Here is a 19,068-nt window from a genome sequence, read left to right on the forward strand (position 1 = left end):
TTGCAGAGAGCAGACTTGAGTTTGAGTTCAGCTTCAACAGCCTGGTGGTCTTCACCTCTATAGCCAAGTAAGCCGTTTCCTCCTGTGTAACATGGGCACGATAACAGCGCTGACCCTCTCAGAGAGTTGTGAGAATTAAATGGAATAATGCACAGAGAACCCATTACAAAATGCCTAGCACTTGTGAGTGCTAGATAAATATTAGTGGTTACTGTTTATAATAACAAAGCACCAAGGTTCATGAATGATTTACCTAGTTTCTCAGCACTGGAGAAACCTGAGGATGTCCCCGGACGGCATCCCTCTCACTTACATTCCCTTAGACTTTCCGGAGCTGGAGGGAAAGCTGTGCATGTGAATACCATCTACCCTGTCCTGGAAAACCCAGGCGGAGAACCGCTGTGGAAAACAGATGAAGATGGAGCAGCAGGTCCTAATAGAAATGCTGGCCACTTATGGAAATTTGGGCATTTTTACTTAGGGAGAGGAAAAACGGAGAGAAATGCTCTCATGTACTAAAACAAATGTTTACTTGGAAGGGGAAGCATAAACAAGGCGGAACGTTCGGTGGGTCACTGAAAGTTTACAGTCTAAATGAATTCTTTATGGCTCTGCCCCCAACTGGCTCCGGCTCTGACTCTGTCTTCTTGAAACTAAACACTTTGAAGGTAACAAAGACACGTGGGCTTTTAATTTGGTAATTTGGCAGTGTTTTAAAAAATATTTTACATATCTATGAAAACAAAATGAATATGCTTATTCGGCTTGCCTGTCAGAGTACTCCATGGTGGGTACAAAGAGGTACAAAGACCTTGACCACAATGCAGAGTCTGTTACCTTCATGATGAACAAGTCGATAACTCTCCAGGCTGTTTCTGGACGCTTGGGATAATAACTGTCTTATTCACCTGGCAGGAATTTTTCTGAGATCCAAATGAAAGGACCAAGTAAATTCTATGATTTGCTATTAAATATACACTAGGAAGGCAAAACAACAGATTTTTGACATTTTCAAGAAATTCTTTCAACCTCAGTATTTTAGGCTTTAATATTGTGAAAGATAACTTTTTTTGCACTGAAGGAAGAAATTCATCTTGTCACATCTTTAAATGTTTTTAAAAATCATTTTAGGGGAAAATGATGATATACAAAGTATTAATTTTAAAATGTTTCCGTAAAACAGTTTTGTTTCAAAAGAAATGTCCAAGAATTCTCTGGAAGGAGTATAATAAATTCACAGTAGAAAATAAGAGAGAATGCTGAGGCTTGTATGTTTATTTCCTCGTTGCTGTCCACCCACTGCAGGCTAACAGAAGCCCATTAATATTTACTCTTCAAAGTGATCTAACCTGCTGACCTAAAAGGGCCTATGGTCCACAAACGGCTGCAAATGGCACATTTCAAAACATCACAAATTAACACTCTTAGTAAGCTCAATGTGGCTATATTCCTTAGCAATGACATGTCATTGCCTTTATTTTTTCTTAATTTCCCTGGGCTCCATGGATTGTGTGTGTGTGAATTTCCTACATTACTGAAGTGACGTTTGGTAATGGAGGATGTTCAAAACAGGAATGAATAGTATGTACCCTCCCTCCACAAAGAACACTGAGTCCCACCATGTCTATGCAGAAGCAGATGGCAGCAGATGGCATCACGTGAGGACACCTGAGGCAAAGAAGATGCTTTTCCAAAACTGGTTCTGATGTTGCCGAGAGTCCCAGTTTGGAGAGTGTGAATGCTCATGTGTCAAGAGCGATTTCCAAGAGACCAATGAGAAAAGGAGTTAATTTCCTAACCCCCATGTCCCCAGCTCCACATGGCTTGGGAGTAATCAGGCTGCAATATGTTTTGGTTATGATCCTTTTTATGCTCCTTTTCTAAGAAATAAAATGTCACTATAGCTACTGATGAAAATCTGTACATAGAATAAAATTCTTGTTTTTGATTCTTTTTGTCTGCACTGCACTTATTGATATACATCAAAAAAGAAATTTATTTATATTCAAAGAAAGGATGACTAGACTCTCTAAAGACCACCTGAGAACCTTGAAACTTTCCATTCTTCTACTTTGCTTTCAAATACGTGCAGTGAATCTCATCTTCAGGCATATTCTTCGCAGAGTCTTCCAAATTTCTGTTAGCCTACTTTTATTTTAGTGGCCTTACCTCAATCTTACCTCATTTAGGAAAAATGGAGAGGAAAATGCTATCCAATTCCATTCTGTTACTTATTTATTTTTAAATAGAAGAAAAAACCATAGTCGGAATTCTACTTCTGGTCTAATTAAGATCTCAAATACTTCATTTACCACTCCTCACCTTGGGCTGTCCTTAGAACATTTTAGCCTGAAACTGAATAAGCTAGCAATACTCTTTATTTTGCAGGATGAATCTTTATGCTCCTTTTTAAAAAAATAAAAATGCTTTTTTTCCCATCAATCAGGGACTGAAGACAGGTATCATTAGCTTCATTTTGTAAAGGGAGAAACTAAGGCAAAAAGAAGTTAAGGGACATGCCTCTAGTCATCTAGAAACTCAGTAACAGATCTGGGATTACAACAGAGAATTAACACCCCTGTTGAGAAACATAACTGCCTTCTGGTGACTGAAAGCAACATAAAAATGCCATTTATCCAACAAGGGTGGTCATGCGAATTGGGGATTGCTCCACAGAAGCAAAGGAAGCTAATACCGAGGGTCTTTTGTGGGCCCTGAGTTAGCCGTGTTACATCTATTTCATTTAATTCAGCAGTATGCTCTCAGAAATATAAGCAGGAGTTTGTTCTATAACAGGAATACATTAATACCCCGGCCACTTTTGTTAGTTGCCTGGTATATAATTTTTTAGGGTTTCTTTATGCAGATTATTTTCCATCCCTCTCTAATAGCAAACAGGCAGTCATACTGTACACATTACATAGTCCCTCCAGTTTTGCTGGCTAAAGGTAAAAAGTGTCACGGGCACAAGGGCTGAGTTAAAAGGAGAGCAAGTGGCAATTATCCATTCTATTAGAGCCCATCCCCATTTTGCTGGAGCCTTGCTTTAAAATACATTGGCTATCTGGGTAACCTGAACAACAGATTAACCATAAATGTATTCCTGGAACTTAAGTTCCTCTTGCCTCAGTGCTGGGTACAATTATCAGGAACAGGGACCCACAGGGTCAGGATGAGAATCAGCATCAATTCAAATTCTGTTAGGGCAGCATAACATTTCATTTCAATAACGCAGACAAATGCATCTTCAAAATCATCATTACACATTATAATCTTAAAATGCACGAGCTGATCTTGTTATTCTAATCCCTGTATTCGGTTAGCACAGCATTATGAAAATGTTTACTTTTGGGTATATATTTTTCTTGCATACACAGGAACCAAAGACATTTGGATCTATGCTAGACCTGTTAAGAATAATAGACTTAATCACTCTATAGCCAAACTAACATAATTTTTGTTTTTCTGTTGAAATTAAATAAAAACTCTTGTACTGTCTGCTCATTTTTTCACATTAATTTCTCAGCAAGATAAGCTCCTTATAGACAGGCTACATACTTCACAAGACCTAGCACACTGCGGTAATTTAAAAAAAAATTGACTGAGCAATCATAATATAACTGCTACGGATAAACTTAGTCCTACTTTGAGGTTGCTACGTAAATATGTAGCCAGTGACCTTGGACTGGGAATCCTGTGGGTCAAAATCTTGAATACATGGGAAACAAATGTTCTGATCAAGGGGGAAAACTTTCTACACAGCAATTCCAGGTGATCGGGATGAATTTTAGGTTGACTTACCTTGGGGCAAGGATTTGGGCAAGGTGCCCTTCTGGTATCCCTTTTATTTACATGAAGTAGCCCCAAACTTAAGAAAAAAAAAAAAAAAAAAACCAAGTGTAAAAGTACCAGAATAGAAAGGCATTTACATGGAGAAAGACCCAGGGCATGTTTCTGTTCTCTGGAGATTGTATCCTCGGTTTCCACCCAATCCTGAGTCCTTATCACTGGTCTCCATCCTAAGGCTCTCCAGCATGAGGTTATAAGATTGATTCCCTTTTAAGACTCACCCAACTTGTTACCTTTTCTAATAAGCCTTCTCTGTTCAATTTTAAGCCTGAAGTCCATGCCATGCTTCTACCTTCCCTCAACACTCCGTGCATGTGTCAATCTTTAAGCCCTCCACACCATGATTTGCTGTCTCTTCTACCTATCCCCAACCAGACTGTGATCTATTCAAGAACTAAATAATGTAGATAAAGCTCTCAATGCCTGGCACTTTGTAGGTGCTCAATAAATAGTAGTGTCCTTTAGAAAGTCTGAAAATATATTTTTGGCCAAACGGTATACTTAGAAATCTCTGGGTCATTTCAGATTTTTTTGATTATGAGGTATATAAATTAAACATAATAAACCAGCAGATCACAGATGCAAAACCTTAGCGGTTTTGCCCATTAAGTGGTCACTCTGAAGGAAAGTCAATATCTTTCTTCTTATTTTCTTATTTGTCAAAAGCAGAAATTAAACATGAAGAAAAAAAGAGATAACATTCTCTAATCATTTACAAAATACATCTTTTTATATAGGATTTAGCTCACAAATAATCTACAAAGATTCACTGCTTTAAGGTGAAAAGGTGGCAAGGATCTCAGAGTTCAGCTTCTAGTTCAACCCCTTTGTATTTCATGGATGTGGAAAACGCAGGAGCAATAGTTTAGCAGCTGAAATCAACTCAACTCTTTAATCTGACAATTGCCAAGCAGGGAGTTATTCATTTTCACCCTGCTTCTGTTGCAAAACATGTTTAAAGACTCAGATTTCTTGCATTGGCTGGCTAGGACAGCGACAAGACTCAGACACCACAGCCCTCCTTCCAAATGCCCACAGTGACTGGTGAGACAAGCGTACACGGCAAAAGAAATATTTTGAGAGCTGACAGCTAAGAAAGTACATTAAAACCACCATCGGACCTAACTCTGATTCTCACCTTGGCCACAGCAGGATATATAATATTTTTGCCACATCCATAATAGGAACTTGTTAGTGCTTAATGAAATCAATACACACGCTAAAGGATGTGTACACTTTTCCCCAAAGCCACAACTAGAAACCACTCTAGCAACCACAAGTTCAATGAAAAAGACAGCTGTCACTTTGGAAGAAAACACTGGACAGGCCAGACCCAAGTCCTAAAGAACTGACAGAGAGCTGGCTAAGAACAAGTATTATGATCTATCCAACTCAAGGTGTTTCTCGCTGATCTTCACTACTCAAGAGCCAGAGTTAAAGGCTTGGATTCGTGGGGCCATTTTCACTACACGAGCTCAGTTTCAAGACACTAAGGAAGGTCATCTTCAAACCCAAAATAGGTCAATTTTCATCCTTTTAAATCCCAGGAAAATAATTCCACAAATGGAATGAGAATTTATTATGTTCTATATTCCTATTACTTTAATAACTTCTGGGAGCACTGACAAATCTAATTTAGAAAAAGATAAATTTGGACTCTAGCCCATAAAATTAAGAAAAACACTGTTCCTAATGGTAAGTTTTCTTAAAATGCCATTTAAATTTAGGCAAGTCATTTATTTGATTACAAGCCAGCCCCCCCTCTTTTTGTTTTCTTTTTTTTTTTTTATGAGGAAGGAGCCTGTATTGATTACTAGACTCTGCACTATTTTCTGTCTGGCATATTTAAATGTCTAACAACAGCATTCTTATTTGGACCAGCATTCTTATTTGGACTAGCATTCTTATTTGCTCATGGAGATTTTGTTCTAAGCATCTGTTCAGTTCTCTGTACAAGGCACTTCAGGTAGCTGCCCTGCAGAGGGCAGGACTGCAGCACACTGGGGATAGCAGGTTTGGTGCAAAGCTGTCCTTCTTCCCATATTCTTGGAGGTAATAGTAGAGGCAGCTGCATGGGGAAGTCAGGAGGTGCTGGTTCTGTTCCCAATTCTGCCACCAGCTTCAAAAATGTTCCTGGGATTCACTTCTTCTCAACAGTACAACTAGAAGGTATTTTCTAAGGAAGGTTCTCCCTGCCAACAATGTAAGCCAAAAGCCCAGGAAAAAAGAGACTCATGTACAAATTTCCCCAAATGCTAGCTTTATATATTTATCATGATTTCTGTTAGTCCATAATTCCTGTTCTTGCCAGTAAGGTCAAGGAGTCTCCTACCAGTAAAATAATGAGTCCGTGAAAAATGCATTCCAAAAGCACACAGCACAGTAAGATAAATGGTCTTGTCTGTGAATGAGTATGAATTTAATCTCTAATGAACCTCCCCCAAAGAAGCCCTACCTTCTCTGTCCTTTCTACACTGGGACTCATTCCCAAAAGGACGATCACTTTTTTTCTTCTAAGTCAAACTATTGTGTTTTCCAGGTCTTCCAATGTCAAGTTCAAATGTTATCTGTTTCAAAAAGCTGTTCCTGATCTTTGCAACCAACCAGTCTCTGCACTTTATTCCCTACGTCTGCCCCCTTCAAACTCCCAGAGCGCTTTTCTCCAATGGCACTAGTGTTCTACGACTATTTGTAGGTTGATATTATGCTTCTGGAGGGGGAAGCAGGGCCTTCCTTTCGTTCTTGAGCTTGGTGTCCCCGAGGGCCCACCCCAAACAGTGCCTTCCACACAGCAGGACTCCACTGAGCTCACGTGAATCCGAGTACTCGAGTACAGAGCAGAGGTAGAGGTTGGACAGGGGTCTCTGTGCTAATTAGAACCAGGTCCCCATATAAAAGAGCAGGATACTGTGATGCATTAAGGGGAAATAACAGGAATACTTCCACATACGCTGGTTTGTGCTTTGGCAGGTATGCACAGGAAGGGGCAGCATGTCTACTCCATCAGGCTGTCTTGGTTTTATGGTCATCTCCTACCTCCTTCAGCTGATTCTCTCATTTGAACTTTTGGTAACAGAACTTTCTGTCATTAACTTTTGCTACGCATCTGAATTATTCCTAAATACAGTTCAGCTGCCCATCTTCGATCAGCCATTTTCAGAGGAAATAAAGTTAGATTAAATAAATACTATGTGAAAGGCTGTATTTGATTTCTGTAGCCAACAGTGTTCCTGAGCATGGAGTTTTATAAAGAATCTCCTATTTGCTCCAGTTAATTTGATATTATATTGCATTGCCCATAGTTACAGAGCACAATCCCCATCTGTACATCACCATAGCTATTTCAGACTGGTAAACATGTTTGTCCCGATGGTTACTGAATATTTAAAGAGGTTAACATCTTTTCCTGAGTCTTATTTCCCTCTGCACTCGTGGCTAATATAACACTATTAAACAGCATGGACTTGAATTCGACCATTTTCTTTTTGGATAATTTCTCTCCATTTTCTGGCTTTATGAAAGAAAAAAACACATATATTATCACATGTAGGGAAATCAGGATCATGAGAATGTTAATTTAGAAAATTCCAAATGGAGAATGGAGGGTGCAACTTTGGGTATAAAACGCAGGACCCAAATACCTAGGGAGTCTTTCAATAAGGACGAAGAGTGCTTCAGAGGGCAAATGAACAAGGAAGATTCCATCCCACAACCCAAAGCCATCGAATTTTCGGATGAAGCCTCAGGTCCTCACCTCTTGTTTCTGTCCTCCAGCTGCAGTGTGTACACCGTGCCATCAGCCGCGTGCGTCCTGGCGTTACCGTCTCCCCATTTCAGCTTCAGGCTCTGGGGCCCAGCAGCGGCACATTCGAGCCTAGGAGGCAACGGTGGTAACGGCCGAGTTTTTGCTTTAATGAACTGACTAAATGGTCCAGCTCCAATTTCATTTATGGCCTGAATTCTGATCCTGGAAAAAGGAAAAAAAAATCACAAAGGTTGTTGGTTTAAGAAGCAGTGATTCCTCATTTGAAATAAACATTGTGTGGTGTATTTCTTACTTGCCCCTATAAGCAGTGTCATGGAATAAAGGAAAACAAGTTAAAAATAATTCAAGACAAATAGAGAAATGGGCAGCTCGGAAAACAGATTATCTTCTCCATTCCAAAAAATAGCCCCAAAAAACCACATTAGCAAGATATCCCTTAGTTCTTTAATTAAAAGAAAGAAAGAAAGAAAGAAAGAAAGAAAGAAAGAAAGAAAGAAAAAGAAAGAAAGAAAAAAAGAAAGAAAGAAAAAGAAAGAATGGCAGAAAAGGGAAGACATACTAAAGACTTTCATATTTTGTTCTAGCCACCCTTCAGCCGCCTCAAAGTCAGTTTTAGGATAACAGCTCTTCAACAGCACATTTTCCTCCCCTTTCTCCAGCCTCACCCAACAACCTCTGCTAGTCCTTAACCAGTGCTATGTGTGCAGGCACTGCTGGTAACAGAGTGTCATTCAGATGTGCAATTACCTTAACTGGATGTCTACTATGTGCAGTGTTATGGGTAATAAAGATATACTAACACTGCTCTCATGGTCTAGGAACTGAAAATCAAAGTTAAAATGTATATAGAAAAAATTTCCTATTATCATTCCTATTTTTCTTGTTCCTCTACTTCCTTACTGGTTGATTGAAAAAGTTCTCCAAGGTCATCACACAACACATTGATGGCACTGCTCCACCTTCATCCTCAACACTCCTTCCCGCAGTGACTGCATGTTATTGAAGCTTGTTTCCTCCTGGCACTGAGTGGCCTGCAGACCCCTGCAGAGGCCTTTCTCCTCTGCTTCTCGGACCAAAGGTCTCACACTAGCTCCCACCCCACCCTCTGCTCTTCCTCTCTTCTTCTGTACAATATGGACAGTCCTCTCAATAACTTCAGCATTCCACAGCTTCATCCACTTAAGATCTGCCCCAGGTCTGCCTCTCCTCCATCTCTTCATGCCACATTACTAGGCCTCTAGTAGAAACTTTCACCCAGATCCCTTGCTAGGTACATAGGCATCTTATTGGGCTGAATGAGCAGTGTGGTGTCACTAGTTCTAAAAGTTTCAACATCTAAACTTGATTTGAGTTTGAAACAGTGTTTCAAAACACATGATAATAAAAAATACAGTCAAAGAGAAATTCTCAGGAAACAGATCAGTTTAAAATATTCTTATAATTTAGTTTTATGTACTTCTCACTTACAGCAATTATTGCTCATATCTAAATAGAAAGTATCATTTAGGTATTACAATACCTTAATCCATCATATGACCTCAAATTAACCTTAATTCTTCAAATTTAAAATTACATAGTTCAGCAAGTCAATCTAATGACACATCTGTAAATTGTTAAGAAGAAAAAAAACCCAACAGATTAATTCCAGGTGAGATGGAGGAAGCACACGCCACCGTCTCTCCCACTGAATGCGCTATTAAACCTGGACAAAGTAAACAGAGCAGCTATTTAAGAAGTCCAGAAAGGAAACAGCAGCTGAAGGATTTGGGGAAGAACTTGAACTATCACCAAACCAGCAGCGAATTTACCATTTTTCCCCTCCTTTACTCACTGGATTAGACTCAACGGCGCAGCCTGAAATCCAGGAACAGACATTTGCATGGGCAGAGAGCTGCCTGGCTCAAAAGAAAGCAAAGAGTCTCTGAATGGGAGAAAATTCCCCATTCCTCTTTTTTTATTTCTTTTCTACACTGTCTCATTCTCCAACCCTTAGCCAGTTCCATCATATTAACAGCCTAAAGAAGAAAAACCACATGATCATACTCATTGATACAGAAAAAGCATCTAATGAAATTCAACATACGTTCATAATAAAAATTCCCAGCAAACTAGGGATAGAAGGGAAATTTCTCAACCCAAAAGGGGCATCTACAGAAATACCTGCAGCTAACATTACACTTAACGGTGAAAGACTAAATGAAAGATCAGAACAAAGCAAGGATGTCTACTCTCACCACTCCTATTTAATGTCAGGTACCAGTCCCAGCCAGTGGGTGTGGGAAAAAAGGCACAGAGATAGGAAATAAAGAAATATACTGCAAGACACTGCTGAGACTATTGAAGACCACCTAACTAGACAGAGATATACTGTGATCATGAATTGGAAGATTCTACACAGAAAAAATGTCAATTCTTCCAAAACTGGATCTATAGATGCAATGCAATTCTAATAAAATTCCAGCAGGATTCTTCTTAGTAGATATAGATAAGTTGATTCTAAAAGTTACGTGGCAAGACAAAGGAACTAAAATTGCTAACACAAATCTGAAACATACGAATAAAGTTGGAAGAATCACACTATCTGATTTAGAACTTACTATAAAGCTTCCTATAAAGTATTCAAGATAGTGTGGTATCAGACAGACACATAGACCAACAGAACCAACACATACATGGCCAACTGATTTTCAAAAATGTGCAGAATGAATTCAACGAAGAAAGAACAGTCTTCTTAACAAGTGGTATTGGAACAACTGGATATCAAAAGGAAAAATAAATAAATCTCAATCTAAACCTCAGATCTTATTCAAAAGTTAACTCATGGATCACAGATCTAAGTGTAGAATGTAAAATATAAAACTCTTAAGAAGAAAACAGGAGGAAATATTTGTTACCTAGAATTAAAGAATTTTTAGATATGGTGTGAAAAGAATGTATCCAGAATGCATCTAAGACCTTTCAAATCTCAGCAGCAAAACAACACAAAACAACCCAACTAATAAAAAAAATGGGCAAAAGACTGGAACAAACATTCCACCAAAGAGGATATACACATGGCAAATATGCACACAAAAAAGATGTTTAACATCATTAGCCACTAGGAAAATGCAAATTAAAACTACAATGGGGTAATACTATATCCCTATTAAAATGGCCAAAATAAAAAATGCTTATTAATACCATTCTGGCAAGTATAAGGAACAACTGAAACTCTCCTATTTTGCTGGTGAGAATGCAAAATGGTATAGTTACATTGGAAAACAATTTGCTTACAAAGTTTCTTATAAACTTTAACATACATTTATCATATGACCCAGCAATCACACTTCTTGGACTTTACTCTAGAGGAATTAAAGTTTACGTTCACACAAAAGCCCGCACATACACGTTTATACCAGCTCTATTCATAATCACCCAAAACTGGATGAATATCTGCCTCACAGTTTGGAATGTAGCAAACACTTATCGCTGATAAAGTACAGCAAAAGTTCCATTACAAAGAGCCTTACTTTTCCCAGATTCTATTAAACTAGGGCTACATCAGGTCTCTTGTAGATAATGCAATGTCACTCTCTCAACATAGCATTGAAAGACTACAATAAACTCTTCTTTGCTTCCCAGCATGAGTCTTGTAAAATAGCTGCATGGTATTAAGATAAGAGTTGTTCCCCTATGATTTGAAAAGTAAGAAATTTTTCTGCAACTGGAGAGGAAAAATCTTTTTAAAAAGGTGGTCATCATTGTCGTAGAAATTACTACCTTTTTCCCCTACTCAGGAAAAGGGGATTAAGCCAGACTCAGTCTTTTTTCAATGGTGTACAAATTGCCTCACCTACAAAGTTTATATCAATGTCTTTCCACTGTCCAGACTGCCATTCCTTCCCTTTATTCTGGGCAGAGGTATTCCTAGAGCCCAGAGGCCAAGATGCTTCCTTCCATCTGCTTGCCCATATTCCTCCAGAGCCAAGCTCACCTGTACTCAAGGTGATCCTACTGTTTTGCTCCATGCAGCCTCAACAGCCCTTTAGCTACATTAAGTAAAAGGAAGGGAGGTAATGGGTTGCTTTAGATTGTTCTGCTCAAGACAAAAAAATTATGAGATCCGAATCATTTACAAGAATTAAAAAATAGCTTATAATACACAAGTATCAAGATGCAGAAAGAAATGTAGATTTAATATTTACTTTTGTAAATTCATTTTCTTCACAAGGCCTCCCCAGTATTTTGATAGGTACTAGGTTCCTAATATCTGCAGCTCTAGGGTTCTCTGACCTTTTAACTGGGAAGTATTTGGTAGGCATATCGAATGTTAGCCATACATACATACACATACACACACACACACACACACACACACACACATACACACACCAAGAACAAGAATATTATGGTAGCATTTTAACTCTCTTTAGCAGTGAAGCCTTTCTGCCTACTCTGCTCATCACTTTGGTGACCTTGGGGAAAGGATCTAACACCTTTAAGTAACAGTTTCCTCCTCTATGAAATCTTCGCTGCATTTACAAATAGGATTACTTAATTAAGATAAGGAATATGGGAAGTACTTTTTTTTAAAAATAAATTTATTTAATTTATTTATTCTTGGCTGTGTTGGGTCTTCGTTGCTGCGCACAGGCTTTATCTAGCTGTGGTGAGCGGGCTTCTCATTGCAGTGGCTTCTCTTGTTGCAGAGCATGGGCTCTAGGTGTGTGGGCTTCAGTAGTTGTGGCACACGGTCTCAGTAGTTGTGGTTCGTGGGCTCTAGAGTGTAGGCTCAGTAGTTGTGGCTCACGGGCTTAGTTGCTCCGCGGCATGTGGGATCTTCCCAGACCAGGGCTCAAACCCGTGTCCCCTGCACTGGCAGGCAGATTCTCAACCACTGCGCCACCAGGGAAGCCCAGTACTTTCTATTTTTAATATTTTATACTTTGCCGTACAATCAGAAAAGGATTCAAGGTGGCTAAAAGCACTTTGGTGAACTTTAAAGTGCTACTTTATGGAGTTACTATTTTTATGACTTCTTTTAAGACTGTATTCCTTCCTAGAGCAGTGAAGAAAACGTGTTGGGGATCTATAGGAGTGGCACTGTACTGGGCACACAAACGTACATCTTCGTTTTAGTTGTATTACTACCACCACTTCACTTTATTACTTGAGGAATTTGCTGATACGATCTATGTTTCTCCTTCCTCTAAATTATGGCCAAGGACACAGCAACAGCTAAAAGGACTGCCTTCTCGGAAGGTGAGATAACACCTTAGAAACAGATGAAAATGTTAATAACCACTGCAGCAAACAGCACTGAGAACTTGCTCTGTTCAAGGGACTATGCTATGGAGTAGGAACTAGTACAGTTGTCCCTCAGTACCTGCAGAGGATTGTTCCCAGGACTCCTGTGGATACTAAAGTCCATGGAGGCTCAAGTCCCATATATAAAATGGCACAGTTCAGTCGGCCCTCTGTACCCGTGGATGCAGTGAGATGAGTGTTTTCTCTTCTATCTATCTATCTATCTATCTAATCTATCTAGGCCACACCACGAGCCTCTCAGGATCTTAGTTCCCCTACCAGGGATTGATCCCACACCCCCTGCAGTGGAAGCGTGGAGCCCTAACCACTGGACCGCCAGGGAAGGCCCTTCTCTTGCTTTCAGAGCTGAGCAAACTGCAGTTAAACTCAGGTTAAATAACTCCATCTAATTGATACAGTGGCTACTAGGTGCTGAAGTCTAGATTTGATACTGTCTCTAATTTCTACCCCAACCCCATGAGGAAGGAATTACTCTATTTCACAAGTGCAGGAACTGAGGCCGCCTAGGTTCAGTCATTTGCACTAATCTTCACAGCAGATATAGGTCAGATCTGGGTGTGAACCTGGTCTTTCTAGGCTCAAAGTCTCCGTGCATTCTGACACACCATTCCCTCCAAGCATAATTTGAGCCAAACGCAGCTTCTAATCCAACCAAACGATCATTTTAATTCAAACCACACTTTCAGTTCATCAACTGCCTTTTGCCAATGAAACAGACATTTAGAACAGTCAAATTTATCTTCACATTAGTAAAACAACTTTTGGCCTTGGAATGAACTGCCTAGGTTTTAAAATACTTGCTTCAATTTATTCAAATAACAAAATGTGTTTCAGTAAAAATGCATGGAAAACATTTTTCCATGTAGCTGATGTACTGAACTAATGTTAATCAGTTTTAATGATAAAGTAGCACTCAAAACTGAAATAGAGCTGAGGAACTGATCAAATGAGGCCATGTCTTCTAAAAATATTAAGAACTCTTAGTCTAGGAGGCTGAGAAAACTGAACAAGGACTAAGGTAGTTAATATTTCTTTTGTCTTGGGATGAAAAATGCAGTGTGTGAAAATAATTTCCTAATCCCAGTGAGAGCTCACCCAGGACTGATTAAAAAAACAACAACAATACTAACCTGAGGAACAATTCTAAAAATTCGCCTCAGAAAAAAACGATTTTCAAGTTTTATTAAATTAGTCTATCCCAAACCCAAACTTGAGACATTTTCTCTTTACCTGAAGTAACATGTTAATCTTGACATTTAGATAGGATCTGCATTTTTTTTTTTAACATGCAATGTGTATCATTTTCTGAAATCTTAAGCTCTGCAACGTAAGTACAAGGCAAATGGAATTTTGCTTTCCAATTCAGGGAAGTGACTTAATTCTGAGAAGCTCTACCTTGGCAGGACTAATGTGAAAAATCTCTTTAAGTATCTAGAAGTCTGCAACATCCATCAATACACTGATAATACTGATAAAATAAATTAAGAAGTATATTCTTTATAAATTTTGATTGAAAATCCACTATTAAAATATCTTCTAATTTTAGATGCCAAATACATTACTGCTTCAGAAGATCATAGCCTAACATAATGCACTTTACACACACACTCTCTCTCTCTCTCAAATGACACTATGTATGCTAAAAGAAGAATGACTTTGAAAACTGGGGAAGGTGATTTCTCAATCACAATTAGCCGTCCCAGTACTCGGGATGCCTCGAGTGAGGGGACAGTGAAGACAGCCCCCCCCCCCTCCTCCATGAAGAGCTGGGGTAAGACAGGCCTAAGAAGCAAAAGATGGGCTTTTAAGCCCACCAATCTACCTAATCATCCACTTAAGAAGAGAAAAATATGAAGGAGTAGTATCATCTTCAGACAACTTCTGAGGAAATAATAAATAGTAGCTTAAATACAGAAAACCTCTTTAGGGGAAAAGATGTGTTCAGAGTAAAGTTACTCAGAGAAGGCTCCCTGGAAGGGTAACCTTAGCTAGCTCAGAGTCATGCCTCCCTTTAACCAAGCTACTTCTGACAGCTCCTCAGAGACCAGTGCCACATTCCGTCTCCAGGCACTTAGACCTGCTTTTCTTCGTGCCCTGTCTTGGCAGGAAAGAAACCTTAAATGTCTCCTGTGGCTTAAAAGATAATGCCAGATTCCCACACACATTTCTACCTGTAATCTGGTCATAACCCACCTGCCAGCTCCTTTCTTCCCTACCCTACCAGGCATTTATTGAGTGCTTACTTACCAGGTGTCAGGTCCCACACAAGGTGCCTGAAGTCTAAAACATGACAACCCTATTATGTAAAGTAATTATCCCTTTTTTACAGATCAAAAAACTGAGGCACAGGGAGCCTAAATAGCTTGCCAGAGGTCACAGAGGCACCAAGTGAGAGACTCAGGATTGATTTCAAGGCTGTCTGACTCCAGTCCACTACTTTTAAACTACTTAGAACTTGTCCCCTTATAAAGCCCACTTCATCTTGTTAGAATGAAATGAGTTATGATTCACTTCTTGACAGGTTTATGTAGTTCTTGACATATACTAAGGACTCAACAAATGTTATTTTCATCCGCATTTTACCGAGCAAAAACAGCACAGCAGACAAATCTACCTTAAGTTTTAGTTACCTGACAGCTCAATATGAGTCAGACATATAATGAGGCTGCCAAAAAAAGTAATCTTAGGCGACCTTACTGACTGCTCAATATGGAGAACAGGGAAGGTGACAGTCTTGCTCTGCTCTGAGCCAGCCAGACCGTTCCTGGAGGTCAGGGTGCTACTCATTAAAGAGGCCATCAAGAAACAGAAATCACCCGATGAAGAGGATTGAGCGGGTTATAGAAAACCCATGCCAGTGAAGACAGAGCTGAATGAAGTGAAGATGGTTAAGTAGGAGACAGCTGAAATAATAAGATAATGATGTCTAGGCCCTAGGAGTGGGGCTCAGACCTCTGTATTCTGCAAAACCTCTCCAGGTGATTCCTAAATACATCAGCATTCCAGAATCATCGCTCTAGGGCAGAATTCTCAAACTTTTAACATGCATCAGAATTTCCCGCAGGGCTAATTAAAGCACAGAGTGCTGGGCCCCACCCCAAGGGTTTCTGATTTGTAGGCCTCCAGTAGGGCCTGATACATTGCATTTTAATAAGTTTCTAGGTGATGCTGATGCTCTGGGGGAGAGCCCAGGATCAACTGAGTAGATTTTAGCTATAGAGGGGTTTTGACAAAATACAAGGGAACCTCTATAGAAATAGAGTTATCCACGACTGGAATGCACTGCCTGGCGAGTAGAAGCTGAAAACACTGTTCCATCACCGGAGATGCTCACGCCAGGGTGCTGGGAGGGGGTGACACCAGGCAATCTTGTCTCAGCTCACAAAGCCTATGGCTCCCTGTGGCAGGAAGCATGAAAAGGAAACCTACATCTCTGTTTTCAACAACATTTTTTTTCTCTGCAAACCAAAACACAAACTCAGTTCTAAGCTTAAAAGTAATGTATTTAAAAATATCATTGTAATTCCAACCAAATTCTATACAGGGTGTCAGTAAGCCAGTGGACAGTTTGGCAAGCACCAGTGGAAAAGGGATGGATCCATTTCTGTGTCAGTAGGTTGGCTGGAGAGGTGCACATTTCTGTCCCAGCAAGACAGAGAGAGAATATGCTCCGTGTGAGAACAACGTGTAACTGCTGAACGTTAAAAACGACAACAACGACAACAAAAACCCAAAAGAAACAAGCCCCATTGCCGCTTAAAATGTTTCTTTCCACATTTTTATCTAGAACATCATGATCTGTTCACTTATATTTTAACCAATTTATGGGACAAAAAAAGGTGAGGTAAAAGTTGATTGGACTAAAATTATACCCTTAGTTCCCTGAAATACTCATTTTGTATTTCACCACAGTTACTGCAATTGTGTTTTTGAAACATAAAAGAACAAGACTATGGGTTGACTGGAGTTCTACTATAGAGAATCCAATTAGGTGCTATAGGAATAAAATTCCTTGAGTTGGACAAAGATGACCTTAAATGTGAAACATCCAATTTATTGATTGATTGGCCAGCAAATACTCTGGCTAAATCTTTTTTTTTCTTTGCCAATAACACAATATGACTTAGGGCCAAAGATCTGTCTTTTCTAAAGCTGTACATTTTTCATGCAATCTGTCTAAAATGATGTTTTACAAGCTACCACGTAAGGTTAAGAGGTGACATCCTCCCAATGTGACTTTCCATGTTCAGCTCAATACAGCTAGCCTTGCATATTAATACTGAAATGAATTATTTATGCTACATCCATTAAATACTTTTTAAATAGATTCTTGAGGTTTCACTATCCAAATCTAAACTGTACATTACTAAACCATTTCATCTTCTCCAAAACAGAATTAATCTCTGAGGTACTTTTTAACATGTCTTTCATCAACCACTTATGTGGAAGATATTCTTGATAATTTCCACTGTAACTGGCATTTCATCAATAAGCAAAGATCCCCTAGGTCAGTTCCTTCATTTGAGCTTTTGACCTCTAGATTTCTTTCTTGAAGTCATTCAACTATATGTTGACTAGTAAATAAACATCAGCGTTCCTCCAATATCAACCTTCTAAAAGCCGTAAAGTTTTATAATCATTTAAGCCACCTTTAAGGTATGCATAATGGCAGGAAGAAGCAAAATTCTCAGGCTGACACCTTGCCCTAAAAGCCCTTTTATGATTTCTGACCCGAATGTTCAGAGGACTGACCTGAGGATCTGAGTCCAGTCTGCGTAGACATGGGGTGGATCACACTGGACAAAAGACCTTTCAGTGAGCCCTGAGCCCGTGGCTTCTTCATAGGTTTTCTGGCCTGAGGAATCCAAGTCAGGCAATGTTCTGGACATGCAGTCTCTTAGAAACAGCTAGGGGATGACATTCACTTGGTCATTTCCCCCCAGAGATACACCTCATGGTCAGGTCTCCTTAGAGCATCACCACTGGGGAATGTCCCTGAGGTCAAGTTCTGGGTTTAATTCACCTCTGGATTTCGTCAGCACCTGATTAGAGTGCTCTGGACACAATGGTCAGTCAGTATTTGGTTAGCAAACGAAGGTGGTGGCTGGTTTTCTGAGATTGGCTACAATGCTAAAAATGAAAAAATGCCCTTGGCCTGCCTCTTCATCCATAGTAAGTCATACCGTCTTTATTCAGTTTCTAACTTGATTCCCACTTCAAACCATCCCGATCATTCTGCACCCTGGGTCTTCCTCTCTGAAACGCCAACAGGACTCTGTACAGTGTTATTTTTAGCCTGTGAGGTCACAAGCATCTGCTATCTTAGGTTGCTGTTAAGTGTCCCCCAACTCCCTGAGTGCTCTGAGGGCAAGGATAGTGTTTATCACTACTTCATAGACCCACAGTGCATAAGTACTGTGCCCCAGAGATTTCTTAAGAGAAGGAAAGACTAAACAAAAAACTGTCACTGTTTTGAAAAGCAAAATGAATACACTTATATGCATCATTCACAGAAGACTTGGTAAGAGAGGGAAAGCAGAGATAGCATGCTTAGGCAGGATGGGACTTTCGTATCTTACAGCTGTTAAGCTGGTTTCTTTCTTCAGTTTCTGGGGATAAAAAAATGTAGTCTATTAGATTATAACATTAGGAAACACTGCAGAAAAAAAATAAGTGAAATGATAAACCCTTTTCTAGCAGCAAGTTTACCTGCCTGCCCTACCCCAAGAAGAACTAGTTTTCCAGGGTGAAGGTCTTGGTGATGATGGAAATCACAATCCCTGTTACTGTGCGCGTGCTGTGTACAGCTGGGCTCTATACGAGCATTTCATATTTGTTTGCTCACTCCTTACAACAGGCTTTTGAGGTAAGTAATCTTGTTCTCCTCACCCTGTGGAAGCAGCTGGGACACCGAGAGGTTAAGTAACTTGCCCAAAGACACCGCTAAGGACCTGTATCTGAATCTGTGCTCTCCTTCACCTCGAGAAGCCGTTTAATCTCACAAAGGGCACTGGACTAACCAGATGGTTCCTGCACTCCTCTAACACTAATCCTAAACTTCTGTTTTGGTCCCCCCAGCTATGGCACCCTGGGGACAAGAGTTAAATGACTTGAAATCTTAAGAGGCTATGTTGAGAAAAAGGTGT

General features: G+C 39.7%; 1 protein-coding gene across 3 annotated transcripts in view; it reads right to left on the minus strand.

Moving 5' to 3' along the window:
* Positions 1-19,068, minus strand: part of FNDC3B (fibronectin type III domain containing 3B) — a 358,190-nt gene that overhangs the window by 27,045 nt on the left and 312,077 nt on the right. For all 3 annotated transcript variants that reach the window (XM_082839878.1, XM_082839880.1, XM_082839879.1), the window contains exon 23: positions 7,604-7,816. In XM_082839878.1, coding sequence (XP_082696004.1) covers positions 7,604-7,816 — 213 coding nt within the window. The remainder of the gene's footprint in view (positions 1-7,603; positions 7,817-19,068) is intronic.

This window comes from Leucopleurus acutus (genome assembly GCF_964270905.1).
Source record: "Leucopleurus acutus genome assembly, chromosome: 5".
NCBI lineage: Eukaryota > Metazoa > Chordata > Mammalia > Artiodactyla > Delphinidae > Leucopleurus > Leucopleurus acutus.